The 26,270-nt window shown below is 63.0% G+C and overlaps 4 protein-coding genes across 6 annotated transcripts in view; 2 read left to right on the top strand and 2 right to left on the bottom strand.

Moving 5' to 3' along the window:
- CAMSAP3 (calmodulin regulated spectrin associated protein family member 3) overlaps positions 1-9,001 on the top strand; it is a 14,768-nt gene extending 5,767 nt beyond the window's left edge. The window contains exons 3-18 of one of the 3 annotated variants that reach the window (XM_046686267.1): positions 415-537; positions 617-712; positions 1,830-1,877; positions 2,129-2,267; positions 2,859-2,998; positions 3,075-3,168; positions 3,241-3,295; positions 3,466-3,539; positions 3,854-3,923; positions 4,070-5,480; positions 6,749-6,888; positions 6,969-7,267; positions 7,666-7,762; positions 8,076-8,188; positions 8,266-8,384; positions 8,474-9,001. In XM_046686267.1, the coding sequence (XP_046542223.1) occupies positions 415-537; positions 617-712; positions 1,830-1,877; positions 2,129-2,267; positions 2,859-2,998; positions 3,075-3,168; positions 3,241-3,295; positions 3,466-3,539; positions 3,854-3,923; positions 4,070-5,480; positions 6,749-6,888; positions 6,969-7,267; positions 7,666-7,762; positions 8,076-8,188; positions 8,266-8,384; positions 8,474-8,779 (3,324 nt within the window). In that variant the 3' untranslated portion in view covers positions 8,780-9,001. Of the gene's footprint in view, positions 1-414; positions 538-616; positions 713-1,829; positions 1,878-2,128; positions 2,268-2,858; positions 2,999-3,074; positions 3,169-3,240; positions 3,296-3,465; positions 3,540-3,853; positions 3,924-4,018; positions 5,481-6,748; positions 6,889-6,968; positions 7,268-7,665; positions 7,763-8,075; positions 8,189-8,265; positions 8,385-8,473 lie in introns of all 3 variants that reach the window. The other 2 variants (XM_046686265.1, XM_046686266.1) reach the window with 2 other exon arrangements.
- A 1,275-nt stretch (positions 9,002-10,276) lies between these two features.
- XAB2 (XPA binding protein 2) lies at positions 10,277-19,388 on the bottom strand. Its single transcript, XM_046638408.1, has 19 exons — positions 19,311-19,388; positions 18,065-18,213; positions 17,647-17,770; positions 17,211-17,408; positions 16,135-16,269; positions 15,880-16,044; positions 14,584-14,728; positions 14,034-14,185; positions 13,824-13,943; positions 13,511-13,642; positions 13,283-13,414; positions 13,086-13,199; positions 11,958-12,120; positions 11,674-11,864; positions 11,369-11,491; positions 11,114-11,285; positions 10,702-10,831; positions 10,504-10,613; positions 10,277-10,412 (listed from the first exon to the last, which is right to left on the bottom strand). The coding sequence occupies exons 1-19, from the start codon at positions 19,359-19,361 to the stop codon at positions 10,351-10,353; spliced, it is 2,568 nt and encodes an 855-aa protein (XP_046494364.1). The 5' UTR covers positions 19,362-19,388; the 3' UTR covers positions 10,277-10,350.
- A 207-nt stretch (positions 19,389-19,595) lies between these two features.
- LOC124251865 (protein PET100 homolog, mitochondrial) lies at positions 19,596-21,145 on the top strand. The gene is made up of 4 exons (XM_046684784.1): positions 19,596-19,695; positions 20,395-20,481; positions 20,639-20,671; positions 20,997-21,145. Exons 1-4 carry the CDS (start codon positions 19,669-19,671, stop codon positions 21,078-21,080), a joined length of 231 nt encoding a protein of 76 aa, XP_046540740.1. The 5' UTR covers positions 19,596-19,668; the 3' UTR covers positions 21,081-21,145.
- Positions 21,146-21,206: 61 nt separating this feature from the next.
- On the bottom strand, positions 21,207-25,399 carry PCP2 (Purkinje cell protein 2). Its single transcript, XM_046684786.1, has 4 exons — positions 23,072-25,399; positions 22,382-22,496; positions 21,977-22,101; positions 21,207-21,326 (listed from the first exon to the last, which is right to left on the bottom strand). The coding sequence occupies exons 1-4, from the start codon at positions 23,669-23,671 to the stop codon at positions 21,207-21,209; spliced, it is 960 nt and encodes a 319-aa protein (XP_046540742.1). The 5' UTR covers positions 23,672-25,399.
- Positions 25,400-26,270: the final 871 nt, after the last annotated feature.

Raw genomic sequence — 26,270 nt, 5'->3', positions numbered from 1 at the left:
CCTCCCACCAGGCATGCCTCCTTCCCTCAGGGCTCCTCCCACCAGGCTTGGCTCCTCCCCTTAGTGCTCCTCCTACCAGGCCTGGCTCCTCCCCTCAGGGCTCCTCCTACCAGGCCTGGCTCCTCCCAAAAGATGCTGCCCTGGCCCTTGAAGACCTGCCTCCATGGCCCGCCTGTTCCTAAGGCCTACTTTGTGACCCCAAAGCCCGGCCCACCTGGAGTGGGTCTTCCTGGACACTATCCCGGTTCCTTCCCCGAGGCCCCACCCACTAACCCTGGCCCCACCCCTCAAACACCTCCCATGTCGAGCCCCTCCCACCTCCAGGCTCTTCTTCCTCCTCCTCCTCCTCCCTCGGTGGCGGAGAGGAGCCTCCATCCCGCCTCTGGTCTCATCCTTCAGCCCTTGCCCCCACAGGGAGCCCACCTGGCTGTCATTGACGCTCTCATGGTTGCCTTTGCTTTGGAGTGGACAAAGACGGTGCCCGGTCCGTTGGCCCTGGCCAGCTTGGAGCACAAGCTCCTTTTCTGGGTGGACACGGTAGGCGAGGTTGGGCTGGGTTGGGTCTGCGGCCAGGGTCACCCAGTGACCCGAGCACTGACCTCTCCCTGCTCCCCAGACCATCCGGCGGCTGCAGGAGAAGACAGAACAGGAAGCCGCCCAGAGAGCATCTCCCGCGGCCCCTGCAGATGGGGTGGCCCCAGCGCAGCCCTCGGTGAGGCTGGGGTGATGGACGGACAGAAGGACGGATGAACCGAGGGCTGGGTGGGCAGGGCAGGGCAGGGCTGCGTCTCGAGGCCATCCTGCATCGGGGGGCTGGGTGGGGGGTGCTGGAGGTGACTCTCTCTCTCTCTCTTTCTCTGTCTCTCTCTGTGTCCTCTCCCCTCTTTTCTGTGCCCACTCCTCCTGCTCTCTTCTCTGCCTCTCTGGCATCAGTGCCCCACACGCTGGTACTGGAAGCTGGTTCCTGTAAGTGGGGCTGTCTCTTCGCCCCGTCTGCCTGTCCCGCTTGTCGCTCTGTCTGTCTGTGTGTCTGTTTCTGCCTGCCTGTCTGCTCTCTCTCCTAGTCCCCCCAGCTGTGAGCAAAGGAGGTGGGACCCCCAACCCTCCATGAACCAAGGGAAGGGGGAGTCTCTGCTGTTAATTGAGAGGGTGGACCCTCTCCAGTTTCTGGACAGCGGGGATGGCCTCCCTAGCTGTTAACCAGCAGGGCGGAACTCCCTCTGCTTGCCCACAGTAGCCGAGGTGGGGAGACCCCTGGCGCTTCTGAAGGGAGGACCCTAGCCTGTCAGACATGTGGATCCTGACCCCAACGGGCAGGGCACAGGAGGTCCCCCTAGGCAAGAGGAAGACCCTCAGAGGCAGAAGAGGGTGGAAGAACCTTAAGATTAAGAAGGACAGATCTCAGCTTTGGGGGGGGGGGGTGTCCATTCCGGAAGCAAGGGAAAAGTTACCACTGCAAGTGGGGGAGGCTCTGGGCTGGATGGGGTCCCCGCCTTTGCTCACTCCAGGGCCGCCTTCCCCCCACCCTGGGCCTGGGTTGGGGTTCCTCTCCTGCCTGCCTGCTTCCTTGCATCCTGTCCTTGAGCTGGGGCCTGGGTCTTTGCCGGGGGGGGGGGGGGGTTTTTCCTGCGGGGGGGGGGGGTGGGGGGGGGCCGGGCGGGCGGGGGGGGGGGGGGGGCCCCAAAGCCGGGCCGGGGTGCAGTCAGGGAGCTGGACGGCCAGGGCTCAGGACAGGGGTCAGGGCTTCCCCCACCCCCCGGAGGTGTGCTTGGGGGCCCAGCAAGTCAGCACCCCTCCCGCCCGCTGACGGCTGCTCCTCTCCCCCCCAGCACGCAATTGCCTTCTGTTTGAAGGAGTCGGGGAGCAAACCCCCCATGGTAATGTATCCCCCACCCCGGGGTCCCAGGAGTCCCTGTCCCCAGCCCCCGCTGCTGGCCTGGCTGCTCGCAGACACCTCTGCCTCTCGCTGCTGCCCTTCCCCTGCTCCAGGCTGGCCCCCCACTCTGGCTCTGGGGCCACTGGCTTCACGCCCCCTCGTGGCGGAAACCCCAGGCCTCCCCGCCCAGCCTGCATGACCGCTGACCTGGGGGCCAGCCTGACCTCTGACCTGACCCTGCTTCCCCCACAGATCCGATACCGCAAGGACCGTGCCGTGGCCCGACGCGCCCCCTGCTTTCCAACAGTGACCAGCCTCCAGGACCTGGCGAGTGGGGCTGCGCTGGCCGCCACAATTCACTGCTATTGTCCCCAGCTGTTGCGACTGGAGGGTGAGCGAATGGGCCCTTGGGTACCCTGCATCCTAAGACCCAGCCCCCAGGCCTCTGTCTCCAGAGCATCTCAGTGATTATGAGCACAGCCTCCAGAATTGGCAGACTTGGGTTTGAACCTCTCTCTCTGATTAGCTGTGTGACTTCACCCAAGTGTCTAGATCTCTCTGCACTTCACATAATTCACTCCTGCAGCAAATATTTATCGAGTGCAAACTGTGTGCCAGACCCCGTTTTAGGCTCCGGGGATCCCGCGAGAACAGTACAGACTCACTCCTGACCTCAGGCGGCTCATGTCTTAGGAGCGAGAGAAAGACCATAAGTTTATCCAGAAGAATGTTCTGGATGTTACATGCCCCAAAGGGCGCTGGGTGGTCAGGAGAAACCTTGTGAGTTGAGTTCTTGGGGGACTCGCGCTCCAGGGGGTGGGAACAGCAGAAGCAAAGGAACAGCCTATCACAGGACCACCTCTTGAAGTGCACCTGGCGGGAGGCCTGTAGGAGGTCCTCTGTGTATGCTGGTGGCCGGGCCCTCGGTTCCCCGTCCTCCTTCCCGTAGAGTAGTCGGAGACCCAGGCTTCTGTCCCTGCAGAGGTGTGCCTCAAAGACCCCATGTCTGTGGCGGACAGCCTGTACAACCTCCAGCTGGTGCAGGATTTCTGCGCCTGCCGCCTTCCTCGTGGCTGCCCGCTGTCTCTCGAAGACCTGCTTTATGTCCCACCGCCCCTCAAGGTAAGGCCGTCTCAGGGCCTCGAGGTGGGTGTCCAGGGCTGTGGGTCCCCTTGCTGACCCTGCCTTCCGCCCTCAGATCAACCTGGTGGTGCTGCTGGCCGAGATGTTCATGTGCTTCGAGGTGCTCAAACCCGACTTCGTGCAGGCCAAGGACCTGCCTGACGGTCACGGTGAGGCCCGGACTGGGACGGGGTGGGGGTGGGGAGGCCAAGCCCCACCTGACCCTCCTCTCTGTGCTGCAGCTGCCTCCCCCCGGGCCATGGAGGCCTCCACCCCTCAGAACGGCAGTGGCAGCAGGTACGGTTGCCCACTGGGCGAGTCCCCACCGCAGGATGGGCTCCTCCACCTGGCTGGGCGCCGGGATGGGGCTGGGGATGCTCTGGTTTGCACCCCTGGGAGAGATGAGGGCCCCCCCCCACGGGAGAGGTGACGGGGGGGTCCTGTGGCTGACGTGCTTCTCTCGGCAGTTCTCCTGTCTTCAACTTCCGCCACCCTCTCCTGTCATCTGGCGGCCCCCAGTCCCCACTCCGTGGATCTACAGGTGAGGGCGGGGGATGGCTTGTCACCGAGAACCCCACCCAAAGACTGTCCCAGCGGGCCTCCTGTTTTCTCCTTCTGACCCCTCCATTGGGTCTCTCTGGCACCTGAATGTCCCCACAGTGACACTCACTGACCCCCACAGTGACCTCCCCAGTGGCTGGGCAGGACCCCCTGGGGACAACAAATGGCCCCCAGCTATCTGTCCACATAATGACCCATCAGTGACTCACCCAGTGACAGCTCCTGGCTGATCCCACCCAGGGTCCCCAGTGACTCCATAGTGACCACTGAGTGACCACCATTGCCCCTCCCCAGGCTCGCTGAAGTCCTCCCCGTCCATGTCCCACATGGAGGCCCTCGGCAAGGCCTGGAACCGTCAGCTCAGGTGAGCACATCTCCAGGGCCCAGGCGGTGGAGCGGGCTGGGCCGGGGTGGGGTGGGGCTTGTCCCAGGGGCTGACCCCTCCCTCCGGCCGCCCAGCCGTCCCCTTTCCCAGGCCGTCTCGTTCAGCACCCCCTTTGGCCTGGACAGCGACGTGGATGTCGTCATGGGAGACCCCGTCCTCCTGCGCTCCGCCAGCTCGGACAGCCTGGGTCCCCCGCGCTCCGTGCCCGCCCGGACCCCCGCCCAGCCACCCCCGGAGCCTGGTGACCTGCCCACCATCGAGGAGGCCCTGCAGATCATCCATAGTGCCGAGCCCCGGCTGCTCCCGGATGGGGCTGCCGATGGCAGCTTCTACCTCCACTCCCCGGAGGGGCCCTCCAAACTGCCACTGGCCTCCCCGTACCCGCCCGAGGGGGCCTCAAAACCACTGCCCGATGGGCCCACCAAAGCACCCGTCTACTTGCCCCACCCCGAGGGCCCCTTGAAACCGTCTCCCTGCCCAGCTGGGGAGGTATCGAAACTGCCAGCCCTGTCTGAGGGCTCCCCAAAGGCGGCGGCTTCGTCCCCGGCAGCCAGCAATTCGGAAGTGAAGATGACCAGCTTTGCTGAACGCAAGAAGCAGCTGGTGAAGGCCGAGCCCGAGACTGGGTCCCCGGCAGCCGGCTCCGCAGCCCCGGAGGCCCTGAGCTCGGAGATGAGTGAGCTTGGAGCCCGGCTAGAGGAGAAGCGCCGGGCTATAGAAGCGCAGAAGCGCCGGATCGAGGCCATCTTTGCCAAGCACCGCCAGCGCCTGGGCAAGAGCGCCTTCCTGCAGGTGCAGCCCCGGGAGGCTGGCGGGGAGGTGGAGGTGGAGGAGGAGCTGGGCCCGGCCTCTGGTGGGGAGCGGCCAGCAGGCGAGGGCCAGGGCGAGCCGGCCCCACGGCCCAAGGCAGTGACCTTCTCGCCAGAACTGGGCCCGGCGCCCTCCGAGGGGCTGGGGGACTACAACCGGGCTGTCAGCAAGCTGAGCGCCGCCTTGAGCTCGCTGCAGCGGGACATGCAGAGGCTCACGGACCAGCAGCAGCGGCTCCTGGCCCCACCCGAGGCCCCCGCGCCAGCCCCGCCGCCCGCCGCGTGGGTCATCCCTGGCCCCACGACGGGTCCCAAAGCCGCGTCCCCCAGCCCTGCCCGGCGCGCCCCAGCCGCCCGGCGCAGCCCCGGGCCCGGCCCCAGCCCGACACCCCGCAGCCCGAAGCACGCACGGCCAGCGGAGCTGCGGCTGGCGCCCCTGACGAGGGTGCTCACGCCTCCCCACGATGTAGACAGCCTCCCCCACCTGCGCAAGTTCTCGCCGAGCCAGGTGCCTGTGCAGACACGCTCCTCTATCCTCCTGGCGGAGGGGCCGCCTCCTGAGGAGCCTGCGGCCCGGCCCGGCCTCATTGAGATCCCACTGGGCAGCCTGGGAGAGCCCCCGGCCGAGGATGAGGGAGACGGGAGCCCCCCTGGGGCTGAGGACTCCTTAGAGGAAGAGGCGTCTTCAGAGGGAGAGCCCCGAGCTGGGCTGGGCTTCTTCTATAAGGTGAGTCAAGAGAGCAGGTGGGGGAGGGGCCAGAGGTGGGGGTGGGTGCGCGGGTGGATGGACAGATGGTCATGGAGTGGGGAGGTGGGTGGGTGGGTGGACAGACAGGCGGGTGGACAGGTGGTCGGATGGATAGGGCTTTCCTGCTGGATGGCAGATGGACAGAAGGTACGTGGGCAGAAGGACAGATAGATGGAGCTGGCAGAAGGAGAGAAGGTGGGTGGATGGGTGAGTGGGGAGCCAGGTGGGAGTGGGCAAACAGATAAGATGTGTGTGGCCAGACGGGCGGATAGATGGGGTGGGTGGAGGACAGGGTAGATGGGTAGGTAGGCAGATGGTGGATGGGTGGGCAATGGACAGATGGACAGGAATGGGTGGATGGACAGGACTAGGGTCTTCCATGGCATCTCCTCCCTCTTGCTCTCTCCTTCACACCCCGCCCCCAGCACAGCCCCACCTGCTCCCCTTCCTGACCCTGTTCTGTGGCCGGTCACTCTTTTCCATCCTCATGGCACCCCCAGCCTGGGCTGCTGTGTCTCACCCGGACACCTGCAGTCCAGTCCTGACTGGTCTACCACACACCCCGTCACCACACACCCATCCCTAGATATTTTCAACTGAGCAGAGATTTTTTTTTTTAATGCAAATTGGACCTTGTTGCTCATCTATTTAAAACCCTTCTGTAGCCCCCTTATTAGAATAAAGGTTCTTTCCAGGGCCTTAGGCTTTGCTCACCTCTGACTTGTCCTCTGCCATTCTCCCCAGCTCTCTGTCCAGCCACACTGGCCTCCCTGCTGTTCCACACTCTCCACCCTCACTAGGCTTATTCTGGCCCCAGGGCCTTTGCACTTGCTGTTCCTGCTGCCTGAACCAGTCTCCTCACCCCTCACCCCCACCCAGTTAAGTCTTCCTCATCATTCTCGGGGGCTGCTTCCACCAGGAAGCCTCGCTTGGTGCCCCAGGCTGATAGGTCCCTCCCCACGGTGGAGACGGGTAGCTGTTCTTGCTGGTGTTTACCATTGTCAGTGTGACACCAGATTGTCTTCCCTGCTGCATTAAGCACTTCGTGTGAACAGCACTAGGTCTGCCCCGTCCCTGTCATGCCCCACAGCATGGGGCTGTGCATAAAGTAGGTGCCGACTAAATGCCTTCAGAACAGTTACAGAATCCCAAGGACAGGTGAGTGGCTGGCAGGCTGGGTCAGCGGAATGTGGGACCCCAGCTGTGCCGGCGAGGGGGCAGCCAGCTGGACTCGTGCGTGCCCCCAGGATGAAGACAAGCCTGAGGACGAGATGGCTCAGAAGCGGGCCAGTCTGCTGGAGCGCCAGCAGCGGCGGGCGGAGGAGGCCCGGCGGCGGAGGCAGTGGCAGGAGGCCGAGAGGGAGCAGCGCCGGGAGGAGGCCGCGCGGTGAGGCTGGGCCTGGCCCGGGGACCCAGCCGCAGGCGACCCCACTACCCCTCTGACTGCTTGCTCTCCCCCATCTGCAGGCTGGCCCAGGAGGAGGCGGCCCCTGGGCCCCCGGCCCCCCCAGCCCCTGCAGCGACCCCGGCCCCTGCTGCCAGGGCCCCGGCCGAGGAGGAGGTGGGCCCCCGGCGCGGGGAGTTCACGCGGCTGGAGTACGAGCGACGGGCCCAGCTGAAGCTGATGGATGACCTCGATAAGGTGCTGCGGCCCCGGGCCGCGGGGACAGGGGGCCCAGGCCGGGGTGGACGCAGGGCCCCCCGGCCACGCTCTGGTTGCTGTGATGATTCGGCCCTGGCACGGAGCCCGGCCCGCGGCCTGCTGGGTGAGGACCCTGTGGGGTGGGGCCTGCCAGCACCCTTCCAGGCAGGGGGTGCCGCCCAGAGGGAGGCGGAGGGCTGCAGCGAGAATGAGGAGGTGTGGGCAGAGCCGGCCCAGGGTGCTCTCCTCGGCTGGAGGAGGACACCCCTCGGGATGTCTGGGGCCAAGGGACTTCCGGGGGGGGGGGCCACCCACGTGCTGCTTCCGCACAGCCTGCCGGGCAAAGCTCATGCCCCCAGCCATGGGGCAAGGGAGTCCATCTCAAGGGGGCAAACGGGGTGAGGGTCTCGGGCAGGGCTGCCCCCACTTTCCCTCCCCAGCCTGCCCGGTAAGGCCCCCAAGGGCATCTGTGGAGGCGAAGGGGCTTTGTGTGGGGCCTGACCCAGTGCCCTCCACTCCCAGGCTCTCGGCTCAGCAAGGTCTACTCCCAGTCCACGCTGTCACTGTCCACCGTGGCCAATGAGGCCAACAACCTAGGCGTGAAGAGGCCCACGTCTCGGTGAGCTCAGCGGGGCAGGTGGCCCCGTGGAGTCTGCGTGCGCACCGACGAGTGTGATGTGGCATGAATGTGTGTATATGTCACCGAAGGGATGGAAGGGCACATCCGTGTGCCCAGTGCCAGTGGGACTGTCTGTGCCAGAAGGAGGGCCCAAGAACGGGCCTCTGGGCACCTGGCTGCGTGCTGAGCGGGACTGAGGCGGGGAGAGCTCGAGAGGACACTGTGTGGACTTGGGAGTGCGTAAAGCATACATGTATGTCTCCCCATCTGCGGAATGTTCTAGGCTTGCCCATCCCATCCCTTCCCCCTGCAGGGCTCCCTCCCCCTCCGGCCTCATGTCCCCGAGCCGCCTGCCTGGCAGCCGAGAACGGGACTGGGAGAATGGCAGCAACGCCTCCTCCCCGGCGTCGGTCCCGGAGTACACAGGTAGGTGGGACGCAGGGGGGCGAGCACCGCCTGTTCCCTGTCCCCTGGTCCTCCCTGCTGACCACCCTGTCCCCCAGGTCCGCGGCTGTACAAGGAGCCCAGTGCCAAGTCCAACAAGTTCATCATCCACAACGCCCTGTCCCACTGCTGCCTGGCGGGCAAGGTGAACGAGCCGCAGAAGAACCGCATTCTCGAGGTGAGCCTGCGCTTGGGTGCATGGGGCTGGCTGGGGGGGGGGGGTCACGGGGGCCCTGCCGCCAGCTGACCGCTCCTGCCACCCGCCAGGAAATTGAGAAGAGCAAGGCCAACCACTTCCTGATCCTCTTCCGCGACTCGAGCTGCCAGTTCCGGGCCCTCTACACACTGTCGGGGGAGACGGAGGAGCTGTCGCGGCTGGCGGGCTACGGACCGCGGACAGTGACGCCCGCCATGGTGGAGGGCATCTACAAGTACAACTCGGACCGCAAGCGCTTCACGCAGATCCCTGCCAAGACCATGTCCATGAGCGTGGATGCCTTCACCATCCAGGGACACCTCTGGCAGAGCAAGAAGCCCACCACCCCCAAGAAGGGCGGCAGCACCCCCAAATAGCCCGTCCGAGGTGGGCTGGCTGCCGCCCTGCTGGAGGACCACCAGTCGGCATTCTCGGGTCCTGTGTGTCCCCGACTTTGTCCGGGTGGGGCTGGAGTCTCCACCCCCTAACTTCCGTCCCGTCCTGCTGTGGGGGCTGAGCTGGGAGGTTCAGGGACTCAGGGCTCAGCTCGGTCCCCTGTCTGTCCTCCCCACCTTCTTGAATAAAATAATTTAAAGAGAGCTGGTGCGCTGGCATCACCCCGAGGCTGGCTGGGGCGCTCGGGACACCTGGGCCTGCCAGTTTTCCACACGCACCGGCCCTTTCCTGTCTGCTGTTTGCTCTGGAATCTACTCCAGCCTCTCCTCCGCCCCCTCGAGGGCTCTGACGCAGCTCCTGCTGAGGGCCGGCACGCCTTCCCTGCCAGCGCCCCTTCAGTGACGTCCTGGGCCCGTGAGGCCTCTGACCAGCCCTCCCCGCCCGTGGCCTCCTGCCCCCATGGCTGCTTCCTCTTTGGTCGGCCTGTTATTATGGGCCTCTCCTGGCGTTCGGCCAACTGCTACACTCGATCTTCTCTCCCCAAGCCGCCTGCCTATGTCTCCAGGCTCGGTTACCACCTCTGGGCCAGGATGCCCGTGTTTCTCTCCTCTGAGCTCCGTGTTTGAGGGTCCAGTTGCCTCCTTGGCACGGCCACTGGACGTCTCAGGTGTTGGACCTACGGCCCAAGCTCGAGCCGGGCGGAGCTCCGGGTCTCCGTGCGGCTCAGGTGTGGGCCCAGCCTCACTTCCTAAAGGCCTCTTCTGTTTCACTCCCCTCTCTGCTTCCCCGCGCCTGCCCCCGAGGCCACGCCCACAGCCTGGGCCTCCTACATCCCGAGCTCCCTCCTGCCACAAGCCAATCCAAGCCAATCCCGTACAGCAGCCTGCGTGGCCTGTTCGGGGCACAAATCTGATTAAGTCCCTGAACGCTTAAAATCCCTTAATAGCTTGGAGCCCACTAATGGCTTCCCAGAGCTTAAGACTAAAGACCACACCCTGGCAGTGGCCTGTGGCCGAGGTCTGGCTCCTGGCTGCTGTCCAGGGAGAGCGGGACCCTGCTAAGCTCACAGCTGGACCAGGGACTGCCTGCCTCCAGAGCTCACTGACCGAGGGGAGGTGGGCCCTCGCCCAGGGAAAAGGGTTTGCGGAGGCGGCTGGGAATCGACCTGTGATGGTGGGGGCGGGGAGAGGGCTGCTCTAGGGGCAGGGGCTGGCGAGACCTGGGCGACTGGGGGCAAGGCCCCCAGGCTTGGGGCTCAAAGCAGCCTCAGGTGGCAGAGAGGCTGGCCTCTCAGAGTCCAGAACTGGCTCTGCAGGGTGAGGGTGGAGCGTGTGCCCTGGCCTGATGCCCAGCTGCCCCACCTCCCGCACTAGCCAATCTGGGGGTGGGGGGAGCCGGGCCCGGGGCCAGGGCGTCACCAAGCTGGCACTCCCTACAGGCACCTGGGCGGCAGGAGGGGCAGGCAGGAAGGAGGCTCAGACCACGACGTACAAATGGAGGCTTCATTGCGGGAGGGGTGAGGTGGGGCAGCAGGGGTGGGGTGTGGGGGGGGTCAGTCTTCCTTCAGGCTCCCGAAGACGGCAGCCGGCACGCTTTGCTGCTCCAGCCGAACCTCTGGGCGGGAAGGGGAGGACACGGTCACTCTCCAGGAGGGGCCCTCCCCTGCCTCTGCCCCACCACCCTGCCTGGCTGGCTGGCCCCTCACCGTTGGGCTCCAGGTCCATCTCGTCCTCGTCCTCGTCCTCGCCTAGCTCGATCTCCTCGGGGTTGGCTTGCTGCGCCAGCTCGGCCAGCTCCTCCCGGGAGGCGTCGCTCCTGGGGGTGGGCGGGGGCGGGGCACACTGCTGAGCTGGGCCCAGCCCCCCCTCCCAGCCCCAGCCCCAGTCCCAGTCCCCCCTCTCACCTCACGAACAGGATCTTGCTCTGGGCCCGCGGGGGCTGATCCCGCTCCGCCTCGGCCGCCAGCTGCTCCGCCCTCTGCTCCAGCAGTTTCATGTCGTCCATGCCGCTCTGCCCAGGGGCGAGGTCAGACACTGGTGGGGGAAGGTGGGCATCAGACGCCATGCGCAGGCCCTCTCCACAGCCACACCAGACCCTGCCACCCCCTGTGTGCCCGCCTCACTCTGGTGCTGCTGGGAGCCCAGCTGTCCTCAAGGCCCCAGCCTTCAAGTTCCCAGTCTGAGGGAGAGGCAGAGTCGGACCCCAGTGCTCGCAGTCCCAGGAGGTCAAGGCTGGGCCGACAGGCCCTGAGACGGGGGAACATGTCGCCCCAGGGCGAGCCCGGCCGAGGCCAGGGGTGGCCCACAGCTGCTCACCAGTGCCCGTGGCGCTGCCCGACACCTTGAGCATCTGCGAGGCCATGAAGTTGACCTGCGTGTTGTACGTGGCCTGCACGCTGCGGCGGATCCGCAGCATCTCCCGGATGGTGTCCTCGTTGCCATGTCGGACCTCAAAGTCCTTCCACGTTTGCCAGAAAGCCCCAGTCGTCTGTGGAGAGGGTCTACACATAAGCTGGCTGGCTCGGCCGCAGCCTCCCAGACCCACCCGCCCGCCGGCGGATCCATCCCTACCCGGGGGTCGCAGATCTGGGAGCAGAAGCTGTAGATGGCCCGTGCGCGGTCGATCTCCCCAAGCTTGCACTCCATGTCCGCAAACCGCAGGCACATCTCCCGCGCGTGCTCGTCCGACAGCACCTGGATGACGGTGGGGTCAGAGCAGGCAGGGCGGGAGGCAGGAGGGGCGCCCCTCTTGGGAGAGCTCAGGTGGTTCCCAACACACCAGGCTGGCCCCTTCCCAAACGCCCCTCCCAGCCCCCACGCGTAGGCACGCTCCGATCCCCCAGCTTGCAGGACCCTCCCACCCCTGCGGCAGGCACCTCAATGGCCTTCTGGTAGATGCCGCGCGTGTGGGTGACCCCGTAGATCTCGGCGGCCCGCTTGATGTAGATGTTGAACATGTCGTACTGCTGGGCGGGCTCCACGGCCCTGGTGGCGCGCTCGTACACGGCCATGGCGTGCCGCGCCAAGCCCCACTCCTCCTCCAGCTGCGCGTACAGCAGGTAGAGCGCTGCGGAGGGACGGGAGCGCCGTCAGAGGACAGTGGCCCCGCCCACGACGCCCCTCCCCACGCCCTCCGCCCCGCCCACCGGGCCCTCCTCACTCTTGGCGTGCTTGGGAGGGCAGCCATCCAGCGCCTGTTCAAAGAGGTCCCGCGCCCGCTCCAGCTTGCGGCCCCCGTAGCGGGCGATGAACTTGGTCAGGTAGGTGCTCCAGATGTCGGACACGTTGGGCCACTTGAACAGCGAGATGCCGCGCTCGTACGCCTGCCGCAAGATGGGGGGGCGTGTGAGTCTCAGGGTGACACCACCTGGCACCCAGTCCGCCAGGAGACTCCTTCAAGCTCGGTGAGCGGGCCCCCTCCCGTCCACCCCTCCCCGCTGTGGCCCTCCCCGCCATCACGGTGCTGGCAGGGGGGCCGTGCTGCCCGTCTGCCTCAACAGACTGCAAGAACCCCAAGGACAGGGCGGGACTAGGACTCAGTAAGTCACTAGTGGGGGATGTTGTGGGTAAAGAGAGGGTGGACCCTCAGCTCTGCGGACACTGGAGTCCAGGCTGAGGGGCAGGGCCTGTCACTCAGGCAGGGGCGGCACACGTGCATAGGGACGACTGCCCTGTCTGTGAACATGCGTCATCTCCACACACACACAACCAAAACCCCAGGGTGGGGCAGGGCCTCACCATGGGTACACGTGCATAAGACACCTATGACCTGCGGCCTGAACGGCAGGGCACCTACAACAACACTCTCCCCCACCTCATACACACACAGAGGCGGGACTCAGTGCCTGTGATGCGCTTAACGGCATCTCCTGAAATTCACGCTGAAGCCCTAACCCCTGGGACCTCAAGTGATGTCTGTGTTTGAAGAGAAGATCTTGAAAGAGGTAACTGAGCCAAAACGAGGTCACTAGGATGGACTCCAACACGACTAACGTCCCCATAAGAAGAGACTCGGAGACACAGAGAGACAGCAGAAACACGCACCAACAGAGATGCCCACGTGAGGACGCAGTGAGGATGGCCGGCTACAAGCCAAGGAGAGAGGCCTCGGGAGAAACCGGCCCGGCCGACCCCTTGATCTTGGACGTCCAGCCTCCAGGATTGGGAGGAGATACATCTCTGTTGATTGAGCCTCTCAGTCTGTGGTACTTGGTTACAGAGGACCAAGTGCATGAACACAGTGCCCGGGGTCCCTGGGGAGGGGACACTGCCACCCGCGCCCCCTCACCTTAAAGCTCTCCTCGAAGTACTTGTGCTCCTCCAGGAACATGGCGTAGTTGATGACGATCTGGGGAGTGGCGATGCGCAGGTCCAGGATGCGGTCATACACGGCCTTGGTGGACTGCAGGGGGAGTGGGGGCTGAGTCGGTGGCCTTGTCCCTCCCCTGCCACAGGCCCGCGACCCGTCCCTTCCCGGCAGCTCACCTGGAAGGTGCCGAGGCTCTCCTCCAGGTCAGCGAGCATCGACCACACCTTCAGCGACTTGTACACACGGTTCTGCACGGGCTCCGAGGCATCGAAGTACTCGGCCCGGCGGGCGGGCAACGCCGTCGCCTTCTGCAGGGAGTCAGTAGCACCGAGCAGGGAACTCAGACAGGTTTCCAGGGCCGCACACCCTGCACCCTCCTCCCCAGGACCCAGGCTGGTGCTCACCCGCAGCAGCCGCAAAGCCTGGTCGTAGTTCTCGTGGCGGAGTTCCAGCTCGCCACACTCGCACCACACGCTCGCCAGGTCATCCACCTGCTTGAAGCTCACTTTGGTGGCCTTCTCCAGAATGACACGGGCCTGCGGGCGGGCGGAGGCCAGGGCTGAGACCCTGCCTGCCCGGCGCTCAGCTCCTTAGAGTGCACGTGCCTGCATGCTCATGCAGATGCACCTGTGCCCCCGGGTCCTCCGGCCAAGGACCCGTGTGTACTCACGCACACACAACATGCTCAAGCAAATACACACAGGCCATGGCACTCACATCGTCCAGCTGCCCGTTGTCCTCGTAAAACTTGGCAAATGCAACCCACAGCGTGTGGGGCTTGCCTGTAGCCTTGAAGGGGTCCACCGTCTGCACGGCCTCCGTGTACGTGTTGATGATCTGGGCGGGAGGGCTGGGTCAGGTGTGGGTGGGGCTAGGCAGATGAGGGCGGAGGGGGGACAGGGCTCCGGGGCCGGGGCCATCACGTACCTCCCGAGGGCGGCCCTGGTGCAGGGCCACGCGCTTGTGCCACTCGTGCACGTGGTGCGGGTTCTGGCGCAGCAAGACGCTGTTGAGGAGCAGGGGCCGCCGGGCGATGAGCTGCTCGAAGCGAGCCAGGCGCAGCTCCAGGTCCACGTCGTCTGGGACCCACGACAGGGGCCAGGGAGCAGGGGTGAGGGCCTCAGCACACAGCTACCTCCGGCCCCCACCCCCTCTCCCTCCAGCCCCAGCCTAGGGCTCTGGGCCTTACTGCCTCACCCCACTTTCCACCCTGGCACTCTCTCTCTGCTGGCCCTGGCCGGAGCTGCCCCAGGGCCACCCTGACCCCTGGCTCACCCCCGGCCCCCAGCATTCCCCACAGCCCTCCTTCCCCGCCAAGCTCGGGCCCAGGCCCTCCCGAACCATCTCCATCGTCCAGTCCTCCCTCCCTGCTGGGCCCTGACTGACCCGGGATGCACCTCTCCCCTGCCCCAGCCACTCAGGACTCCCCGACCCCTGCAGCCCACCCCAGCCCCGTCTGCCCACCTCTTCCGCTCACCTTCCTCCTCCCGCCCCAGCTCCGAGGCCGTCTCCATCTTGGCGGCAATCATGCTCTCCTCAAACTGGGCGTAGCTGTCGAACACCTGGGTGAAGTCCCGCACCGTCATCACGGTCCGGATGGCCTCCTCGTACACGTCCCGAGCCTGCGGGGACGGGGACGGGTGAAGGAAAGTGCTGGCAGGGGAGAGGCGCGGGTGCCCACGCCGGCACATGGGGAACGGCAGGAGTGCCTTTGGCACCAGGCCCCACAGGGCCTTCCCGGGGCTCTGCCCTCTCCCTGGGCCTGCCCAGCTCCGGCAGGCTGCGAGCAGTGATGTTCAGCAGAGCCGGGGCTGGAGCCCTCCCCTCCCCTGCTGGAGGGACCTGGGGGCCTCGGCTCCTCCTCAGTAAACTGAGTCACAGCCCCTCGTGCAGCTCAAGGCAGGCGTGTGTAAAGCACCTGGCACCCAATAGGTGACCCATCTCCCTGTCCCCAGAGGCCACCCTGCAGGGACCCTAACCTCAGCTCAGCCGTGGAGGGCTCAGGGGTTGCTGTGAAGCAGCCCTCAACCTGCCCAGCCCCCTTCTCCAGCTCACACTCTCCCAGTCACCCCCGCAAGCTTGGGCCCCATCTCTCTGCCCCGGTCGCTGGCTGGTCCTGCCCCACTGCCTCCACCTGGCCAGTCTCCTGCCGCCGGCCTTGGCCTGTGCACTCTGCTCAAAGTGGCAGCCTGAAGGGTCTTTGTAAAAGGCACAGCTGGTCATGCCTCTGTCCTGCCCATGCCGGGTCGGAGGCTCCCCACAGCGGGACACAGATAGCCCCTGCTGGGCCTGCGGGGCTCCCCACTTCCCTAATCCTTCACCGCCCCCTCTCTCTGCTCCCCCCTGCTCCCACCTTCCCTGAGGCCCCAACAGCCCCAGCCAGCCCCCCTGGGGATCCCCAGAGCCCAATACGCTCCCCTATCCCCTGAGCTTGCCACTCCACTGCCCAACACGTCGAGCAAGCGAACGTGGTGACTGACAGTAACACCAACACCTCAAGAGCGACTGTCACTCCCATTGTGTAAATGAGGACGCCCAGGCTTAGCGGGCCCCAGGCCACACAGCCAGAGAGAGGCAGGTCTGGCAGACCCCAGGGTGGGCATACAGGTCCACAGGGCTGAATGGCGTCTCCTCACCTTCAGGAAGGCAAATGTGTGGTGCATGCGCATGTGTGCACCACCAGCACATGTGCACCTGTTTCCTGTTTACACACGTGTACACGTGCACTGGGGGGAGATCCTGGCCCGCAACCAGGGCCCGTGTGCCCGCACACCTTCTCAAAGTGGCCACTGCGGATGTAGTAGTCAGCCAGCGAGCACCACAGCTTGCCCAGCTGGTCGGTGAAGCGGGTGAGGCCCCCGCGGATGATGGCGTCCACGTTGAGCGACTGCACCTTGTCCGGGTTCTGGGAGATGAGGTCGCAGAGCTCGTGCCACAGCTGCGGGGCCCGGGGAAAGAGTCTCAGCCACAGCCTCTGAGGAGGCGAGCCCTCCCGCCGGACCCGACTCCCAGCTCCCCACAGGCCCACCTGGTAGTTGGACTTGCCGGCCTTGGACACAAAGCGCTCGTCATTCACCACGGTGGCCAGGCGCTGCGCGGCCTCGTCCAGCCGGTCACTCGACTTAAGGTACTCGATGTACTCCTCTGCGCTCTCAGGGCTCAGCTGGGCACCGACCCCCCCCACTGGCAGTCAGTGGGGCTGCAGGGCCACTTTGCCATGGCCCTTTCCTGTCGGTGGCTCCAGGCCTCCTGTCAGCCACCCACCTTGTCCCAGCCAAGAGCCATCCCTGCTGACTCAGCCTTAGCCACATCTGTCCAGCCTGGGCCCCAGTGGTCCAGCCTAAATCCTAAATGGTCCAGCCTTGACTATAGTGGTCCAGTGTGAGGCCTACTGGTCCCATTGATCCAGTTGGCGCCCCAATGGTCCAGCTTTGACTAGTGGTCCAGCCTGGGCCTCACTGGTCCAGCCTCAGCCCTAAGGGCCCAGCCTGGGCTCTAGGTGACCATCCTGGGTCTTACTGATCCAGTGTGGGCCCCACTGGTCCAACCCCAGCCCTAACTGGTCTGCCTTAGACACCAGTGGTCCAGCCTGCACAGGCCAGGCCTTGGTTTCACCACAAACTGTTACGCAAACAGTACTATGCTAAGGGTTTCATGACATCACAGATATCAGAAGTTTGAGAAAACCGCACACACTCCCACCCGGTTTCTACCTCAACTCTCCACCCGCCTGTTACACATCCTCATAGCTGCTTATCTCCCATTCCTTGGCTTTCCATGGCTGTGGTTTTACTCGAGTTTACGCGGTCACCTCGTGCTGATCTGTCTACCCCATTAGACGGAAAGCTCCTGCAGGCAGGGACTGTCTCAGTCACACTGTCCCCAGCACCTGTCTCAATGCCTGACGAGAAGCAGGCACTAATGAACAATTTACAGAACAATCGAATGAACGGAAAACAAAAGCCAGTTTGTCTCAAGGAGCCTTTTCCCACATCTTGTCCATTAGGTGACATCCTGCATGGGGTAAGTGTCCCAAGGAACCAGTTTGGGCAGCTCTTGACCTGGAAACCTGGCCCACCTGCCTCACTGACCCGACGAGCTTACCTTGAGGAAGCGCCGGTAGCCCCGCACGGCCGTCTCAGGGAGCGGGTGCGAGCGCAGGAAGCGCAGGTACAGGGGCCAAACACGGGAGTGCTGGGTGATGGGCAGCGCCCGGAGGGCACGGTCGAAAGTGCGGCGGGTGTGCGTGACGCGGCCCTGGTCCATCAGGAACTGGCAATAATCTAGCCACAGACGTGGCATCTGGAGGTGTAGGGAGAGGCAGGCCGGTCTGAGCCACCGGCATGGTGGCCTGGCCACAAAGACACATCAGGTGTCCCACAGCCAAGAACGCAGCAGGACCCAGAGCCCTCATCCCTCTTGGACCAAGTCTAGTTCAACTCCAAGTGCACAGAGGCAATAAGACTCAATCCTCTCTGGGTCATCCACCTCCATGGACTCTGAGCCCCACCTCCCACCCATCCCCTGGCCCAGCCCCCACCTTGTGCATGAACACAAAAGCCCTCTCGTGGCAGTTGTTGACATCTTCGTAGGCGGGGTCGGTCACACAGCGATGTTTCACCTGCGCCCGGCGTGCCTTCAGGTATCGGTACCAGAGTTTGTAGCTGGAGGAGGTGGGGCAGGGGCAGACAGTATTGGTCAGCTTTCTGGACCCCCAGAACCCTCCGCCCTGCCCCAGGAGGCAGCTGCTGGGAAAAGGGGCCCGGGGAAGGGTGACAAGTCTCAGCACCGGCGGGATGGACCCGGGACATCAGGAAAGCTGTGCTGACTGGCCGGGGGATGTATGCTAGTGACGGACCACAAAAGCAATCACCTGGGACCTACTGGCCAGTCTCGTTATGACTAAACAAGGTGGGGTGGGGGCTGGGGCGGGCAGGGCAGATGGGAGTCGCTCCCACCTGCAGGGCAGCAGCTTCAGCGCCCGCTCATACAGCTGATTGAGCCTGGGCTTTGGGGCACCCTGTTTGAATTCGATGTAGCGCAGCCAGCATTTGACGGAGAACTGGTTCCGCATGATTTCCTCCTCATAGGGGAGGTCCTCTTCCTCCTGCCAGCCGGCGAATGGGGAGAAGAGAGACGCGCCCTCAGAGCCTCGCACAGCACCCCTCCACTCCAAACCCCAGACTTTCAGCCAGACCCCACTGTCCCCCACCGGCGCCAGGTCACCAGATCCCCAGATACCAGGACTCACACTTTTACCCCCCCAAATTCTACTGCCCACAATCTGATCCAGATCATCAGACTCCTCAGTCATAGGGGTCTAGAGCAGACACGAGACTACCCCCCCTCGCCCCGCCATCACTCTTTTGGCCTTTCTAATCAAGCTACCCACTTTCTGGCTCAGATCACCAGACTGCTTAGACACCAGGGCCCTGGTCCGATGCCAGTCCTCTGCCCTGAACACTAAGCCTTACTGCCTCACAACATGCCTCTTTCCAGACACCAGTACCTTCTGGCTCCTACTAGCCAGAGTCTAGCTCAACTCCACCCCAGAACTTGGGAGCTCAAACCTTATCTCAGAGAGAGATGCACCGTACGCCAAACCTTTAACTCTGGACACCAAGCATCTAGTAAAGACGTCAGGCCTCTACTCCAAACACCAAACCTTTGACTCTTCAGAATCCCACGGACTATGCCCTGACCAGCTCCACACGACCAGGTCTTTACTTCCGACTCCAGAGTTCTCCTAGCCCGGACACCAAGCCTTTATCACAGAAACTATAACGCTCAGGACCAGACCTACGCCGTTACCCAGAACATCAAGCCTTTACCACAGAAAACAGGCCCCTGGCCAGGTCACCGTGCCTTTACTTCAGACATCAGGTCTCTCAAGATTTAGCTATGTCAATCTCCCTTCCTTCTCCCTCCCCGCGCGCTCCCATTTCCGTCCCACGTCCGGGACGACAGGCCCTTAACCTCGACAGAAGCTCTTTACTCAAGCCACCAGGGTTCCAGCACCAGACCTTTACTCCTGACCAGCCTGGTCTGGACACCCCCATACGGCCTCTGGCCCGTTAAGGTCCCCCAGTCCTCGGGCCAACAGAGCTTTGGCCTAGATCCCCATGGCGGCCAGGCCCCGATCCCCTGTGGCCTCCAGGCCCCGATGCCTCAACGCGGGCCACCCCGACCCTGCCGCGGACTCACGAAGACAAGGTCCGGCCGCTCGGGCCGCGAGAGTCGCGCCATCACCACCATCTTCCTGGCTCTCCAGGTACGGGTGAAAGTCGCGTTTTAATGACGTATCCTCTTAAGGCCCGCCCACCCAAGCCAGATCCATTTTTCTATTGGCTGAACCCTTCCCAACCGCGCGGGCGCGTTGTTGACTTTTGCTCAGACAGCGCCAGCGACCGGAAGCAGAGAGAAGGCTCCTGAAGATGACGTTATCCCGAAACTCCTAGACCAATCAGCTTCAGCGGTGGAGCCCGCGAACTCCCAATGAACTGCTGTCTTGCTGGAGGGTTGGCTTTGGGCGGAAGCGGGTTTGTAGCCTCGGAGGAGCGAGATGGGGGTGAAGCTGGAGGTGTTTCGGGTTAGTGAGCCCCGGAGCTGGTAGGCGCCTGGGCAGGGGGTTCTTTCTGGATCTGTGGAGGAGGCTCTGAAAAGGAGGAACTCCCCCCAAAAAGCTCCTGAGATTTAAGAGGGGTCTTCCCGTTTGGAAACCCAGAGAAGGGGACGCTGGGTTGGGGGGCATCTGGGAGGGCTGGGGCGAGGAGGGGCCTCCGAGAGGGATGATCTGGGGAGGGCGCCCCAAGAAGAAAGGCTCCAGACCCTGGGGGAGCTCTCGGGCTCGGGGTGGGTGGGTGAGTGATAGGGAGACTTCTATACTTAGAGCGGTAGATTCTGAAGAATGAGGCCTCCTGGATTTGGGGGTGCTCCTGGGATCTGACTCGCGGGGATAATGAGATCTCGAGGAGATGTCTTTGCTTGGAGTGAGAGCTCTTGGGCTCCTGGGACCGGTGTGTGTGTGCGCGCGCGTGTCTCTCTGAGAAGGAATCTCCCAGACTCGGAGGGAGCTTTCAGGAATAAGGTTTCTTGGCTTATGGGGACTAGACTTGAAGGTGTGTGGCTTCTGCACCCTTGGTGGGAGTTCTGGGGTTCTTGGGGGCCCCGAGGAGGCGCCCCTGGGTTCTACTGGAGGACCGTCCTCCAGGCTCTTGAGAAACCTCTGCACATTGGGGGAGGGGGAGTAATCCCTGTTTCTGCTCAGCCCCGCGCCCTGCCTTTCCAGATGACGCTGTACCTCACCTTCCCTGTGGCTATGTTCTGGATTGCCAATCAGGCCGAGTGGTTTGAGGACTATGTCATACAGCGCAAGGTGGGCGCCCGGAGAGTGTTCCTGGGTTCATTCCAGGGGGAGGATATGAGGCAGTGTGCTGGGGACCGATGACTGCCTCCCATGAGCCAACTCTCCCTGGGTGTGGGGCTCTGGAGGCTCCTGGCTTGTGCCTCCAGCTCTGATTTTGTCCCCACAGAGAGAGCTGTGGCCACCTGAGAAGGAGGACCAGGTAAGTGACATACTCTTCCTCCCACCAGAGGGACGGAGGGGCCTTCCCTGTGGCCATGATGGACTTGAATGAAAACTTTACCCTCAGCCATCAGCAGAGAACTGAGAGCAGAGAGGCATATGGTTTCCTTATTGCCCTCTCCCTGAAAGATGAAGCTGACCCCACTTGGACCTTGGTTATAATTGGCACAGGGTTTCCAGTGTAGACACTGAACTCTGAAGCCATGGCCTGGGGAGTAGGGGGCAAGGTGGTGGGAGGGGGGGGTGCAGGCCCTGAGGTGTGCCCCCCTCCTTCCTTCCCATCCCACCCACTTCCCCACCCCCAGCGCCAAGAGCTAGAAGAATTCAAAGAGAGGATACGGAAGCAGCGGGAGGAGAAGCTCCTTCGGGCTGCCCGGCAGAGCTCCTGAGCCTCCAAGTGCCTGAGCCCAGCCCCTCCACCCACCAAATAACACACACACGGTTCCTCGTTGTCCATGGAAGTGTTTTATTGTCTGCTTTCGGGGGCCGAGTGGGGCCCAGGATGATTCAGGCCCTCAGGGGGCTTGTGTCTGGGGTTGGGGGCTGCTGTTCCGACGGAAGCTGAGAGCAGACGGGTCCTGGGGGGTGAGGAGGGGCTGGGGGCTGAGGGTCCCCGCTCGTTTCTGCACTCCGTCCTGTGGATGAAGAGGGGTCAGCCAGAGGGAGGGACCAAGGGCAGTGCCGGCCAGAGGTGACACAGACATTGGAGGAAGGGAGCTGGTGGCAACCCGTGTGCTGCCTCCCGCCATCGGTCCCACCATCCCCAAACTTCTGTAGACCTGCGTTACTCAACATTTAGGCTGGTATTTGGGGGTGAGGCGGTGGCTCTTGGGCATCTCACTGAGGTCTTGATCAGAACCCAAGCTGTGCATGAGTACGTGTGACGCGGACACACGTGAGTGTGTGGATGTGTGTCCTGTGCCCTCCTCCCTGGGGGTGTCTTCCCAGACAGGAAGTCTTTCTCCCTGGCCTCCCCTAAACCCTCAGACTTGGGAGCAGGAGCCATGAATTCCAGCCACGGCTCTGACATTAACACGCCCCCTGCATGACCTTGAACCCCTCTCGGCCCTGTCTGGGCTTTCTTCTTCCCATCTGAAGGCCAGTATGGGACTGGCCAGGGCCCTGTGAATGGCAGGGACACAGACGGGGCCCTCCTCCCAGGCACTCATCTTCAGGGCAGATGATGGCCAGAGGTGGGGGTGGGACCCCATTCACTTGTGGCTGGGAGTGGGAGGCAAGCTCAGCCTGGCTGGTCTCTCCTCAGCCCCAACAGAATATCACCTACCTTGGGGCCCACGGGCTGGAAACCAGGCAGGGCGCTGACTGTCACGCGCTGGTCATCCATACGACGGCCCTGGGTACTGGCCAGCATGTCCATGAGACTGTCCATCTCAGGTGGGGGGCCGCTCTCTGCATGGAGTGGAGGCGCGTGGGGATGAACCCATACGCAGACTCCAGAGGACACAGCCCCGCTCTTCACTGCCACTCACACCCCCAGGATGCACACTCGTCTCCCTCCACCCCCTGTACCCCGAAACCCACAGGCATCTGTGTCCCCAGTTGCCTGCGCACTTTCTCAGACAACCTCTTGCCCACAGTTCCCCGAGATGGCCGCTCGCCACGCACCCTGTCCCGTTCACACCCCCCAGACAGCACAGCCACTCCCAGGCACCCTGCTGCCCACTCTCACGGCTCTCGGAGGTCTGGCTTGGCCCTGCCTGCAGCGAGCAGCGCTGTTCCTCCATCCGGTCACCCTGCACGTGGCTCAGAAGATTGAAGAAGCCCTCCTGGTCTGGGGAGCCTGCCTGGGGACAAACACACTCCGTCCAGCCAGCCTCTCGGCTCGGGAGCCCCGTACCTCCCGTCCTGGCCAGCCAGCTCCCACCCTGACTCCAGAGCCTGCCCTGCCCTCCTCTGAGCTCACCATAGTCCCCGCTGCCGTGCTGCTTGGCAGAGCTTCTCCGAATGAGACATGAGTCTCCTCAGTCTCGGCCCCCACCCCAGGGGCCCGGCCAGCAGTGCCATTTCACGTGGTGCTGCCTCAAGGGAGAGCTGCTGGGCTAGCATCCCGCCGTCCTAGATTGGGGCCTGACTGGAGGGTGGCCTGGGGGCTGGGACACAAGCCAGGGAAACAACCCAGGGGCCGCCCCTAAATCCCATCATCCCCCACCTCACAGGGGTCAGTTCTGAGAGCCCTGACCTCTGCCTTGGCGTACGCTCAGGCCCTCGGACCCTCCTGCCCACCAGCACCTCCTTGGGCAACAACTGGGTCAGGGGTCCCAGGAGACTCGCTCGCTAATTAGGTGCCCTACAAACTAATTAGTCTTGTCATTCAGGGGCCCTTGAGTTGGAGGTGGGGGTGGGGGCAGGCCTTGCTTACCTTGACACAGGGGGCCAAACCCCCATCCTCTTTCTCTTCCTGGTCCATCATTGTCCCTGCTCCCCTCCCCTGGGCCCCGTCCAGTTCTCTGCTGGCCTCTGCCCCGGCCCCGTGCCAGAGAAGGCTTTTTAAAAGACTGGGATGTGGGGGGAGTGGATACCCGGCCCCAAATCCCCAGCTCATGCCCCATCTGCTCCCACCCAGGCTTAAGCCCCATAAAGATGATCCAGATAATTGTTTTTGCAGCACAATGCTGGGGCTGCTGGAGGAGTGGGAGGCAAGGTGACCTGGGTTTGGACTTTGCTGGCCCAGCACAACTCTCTGGGCCCCAAGAACTCTCAGGTGGGGTGCAGTAGTGGGCCAGAACAGTGTCCCCACAGTGGGGAGCAGGGACTGGCTGGGTCTCATTGGAGAGGGCAGCCAACGGCAGCTGGGGCGGGGTCTTCTGCTCACCAGTGGGAAGCGGCGCAGCCGCCCAGCTTGCCCACCAGTACCTGGGACCTCACCCTGTTGGAAAGGCGGTTGCCATCTGCAGGTGGTGGGGGAAGAGGGAGCTGGACCCGAGGACCCCTGAGGCACCACTGGCCAGCCCAGCTCCATCTCTCTCTGCTGGCCACTCCTCCCTCCCTCACTGGCCCTGGCCCTGGTTGCCCCCCACGGACCCCAAAACAAGAAGGTCTGGGCACTCCTGTCTCTTTGACACCAATGCCAAATTGAGCATTGATCCTTCACCCCGGGAGGAAAGCCCCGCCCCCTCCCCTGAGCAGCTACGGCTGCCCCTCAGTGCCCTGGGAGAGGATGCCACTGGCAGGACCCCACCTACACCCCATCCCCTCCCCAAGATGCCTTTCTGGAAAGCAGTTGACATTTCTTCTTGGAATAAACCGGCTGCACTGTCACCACCCCGGGCCAAGCACAAAGCTTGGTCCCCCTCCCCAGGCTGCCCTTCCCCACTCGGGGGCCCACGTTCACTCGCTCTCCGCAGCCCGAAGTCCTCGATGTCGAGGTGATGTCCTGCTCCTCCACGGCTGTCTTCATTTCCCGGGGCTGCCTTAACACAGTGTTACCAACCGGATGGCTTAGAGCAACAGACATTTATTGTCATACACTTCTGGAGGTCTGAAGGCTGAAATCGAGCTGTCTTAAGATGTGGATACCAGTCATACTGCATTAGAGACACCTTACTCTAGTGTGACCTCATCTCAACTGATTACATCTGCAACGACCCTATATCCAAATAAGGTCACATTCTGAGGTACTAGGGGTTGGGATTCCAACATACTTTGGGGGGAAGAGGCTCAGGACACCATTCAGCCCTTAACAGCGGAAGCCCCTGGTCAACCTCACCAAGTAGAGTGCGGAGTGGCACGCCTACAGACTCTCCCCTCCCAGGGTGAGAAGCTACAGGTGGTCCTGCTTCCTCACGGTGTCTCCCAGCGCCTCCCTCCACCCCTGCAATCCATCCTCCCCGCCAGGAGCTGCAGGGGTCCTCTCCTTCCCCTGCTCAGGACTCATTCTTGGCCCCCATTGTCCTCAGGGGAAATCCCAAACATCGTGGGGTAATAGGAATGTTCTAAAATTGACTGGTGACGGATGCACAACTTGGAATATGGTAGACGCCGTTGAATTGTACCCTCTCAGTGGGTGAATTGTATGGTATGTGAATTATATCTTCGTAAAGCTGTGAAAGAAAGAGATTTGCCTGGGGACGTTTTAGCCCTGACCGTCCTGTGTCCTGGGACCCTCTCAGTCCCAGGCAGATCAGACTGGGTTGGTCCTACCTTGTCTTTCTGAAGAAGGCTGGCCTTTGCAGCCCCTCCAACCTCACCTCCTGCCCGACCCCCCTTCCCTGGCCTCACCGCACTCCTGCCACTCCACGCTCATCCCTGCTTTTCGCCTGGATCGCTGCCTGGCTGCTCCTTGATGTCATTCAAGGCTAAGTCTGAAGGCCACTCCCTCAGGGAGGCCCTCTGGTACCACCCCCAATAGGGCCCCGCCCCCCAACCACGTGATGCTTGCTCTCACATCACCGTTTATTTCCTGGAGGGTGGATTTGATCATTTTCCATCCCCTCCTTCCCCATTCAACTCTGCCACATGCAGGCCTTCTGGTCCTACTCACTGTTGTCTGTCCCACGTAAGTGGCGGAGGGGCTGGCACCTGGCTGACTCTTAATAAACATGGCCAAATGAAGGCACCAGCTCAGGACCGAATCAGGTCAGGACTCTGCATTCACACACGTGCATCACACTTTAAATCCGGGCCCTTGGGGGCCGGCCCGGTGGCGCAGCGGTTAAGTTCGCACGTTCTGCTTCGGTGGCCCGGGGTTCATCGGTTTGGATCCCGGATGCGGACATGACACCACTTGGCAAAAGCCATGCTGTGGTAGGCACCTGTCCCATGTATAAAGTAGAGGAAGGTGGGCATGGATGTTAGCTTAGGGCCAGTCTTCCTCAGCAAAAAGAGGAAGATTAACAGTAGTTAGATCAGGACCAATCTTCCTCAAAAAAAAAAATAAATAAAAATAAATCAATCCGGGCCTTCACTTGTATGGGTGCTACTGGACTGTGCCCTGTATGTGACAAGGTGCCAGCCCCTCGCTGGCACACAGCTGGAGCAGGCCCTGAAATTTCCAATCGAGTGTGAATCGAAATGTGTGCGTGAATGTGCAAGCGGTTGAGCCTGCCACTAAACCCACGTGTGAATCAGCCTACGAATGTGATTGTTGCTTGTGTGGGGGTGGCTGCACCCGGTGAGCACAAGGCTGTGACAAGCATTCCTCCTGGGACGGACTCCTGGTTCAAATCCCAATAGGCCTGCTCATCATGTGGCCTTGGACGAGAGTCCCGCTGAGCCGAGGTTTCATTTTCTATACCGCATTCCCTGTCAAGGTCTCTAGGAGGATGCAGTGAAAATCTGGCACACACGGTGCTGGTTTAGCTCCAACCACGCCTCCACGCCTCCTCTTAAATTTATCAAATGTTGCCTGAGCCTGTTGCTGCTGCTCAACTCGGGGGGCACAGACGGTAAGTGGGTCACAGAGGTGTGGCCACCGTGCTCCGGGTCGGCACACAGCATCCCTCAGCCACGGAGAAACTTCTAGCGGGGTGGCGGCTGTGCCTGGGGAAGATGAGAGGGTCATCATTGCCCTGTGATCCCACTTTCTCGCTGCACACAAGCAGAGGAAGTGTGTCTGAGCC

This window comes from Equus quagga, chromosome 14, assembly GCF_021613505.1.
Source record: "Equus quagga isolate Etosha38 chromosome 14, UCLA_HA_Equagga_1.0, whole genome shotgun sequence".
In the NCBI taxonomy this organism is placed as follows: Eukaryota; Metazoa; Chordata; class Mammalia; order Perissodactyla; family Equidae; genus Equus; species Equus quagga.
Note: the sequence above shows the minus strand (reverse complement) of the source record. Positions and strands in the feature narration are given on the sequence as shown.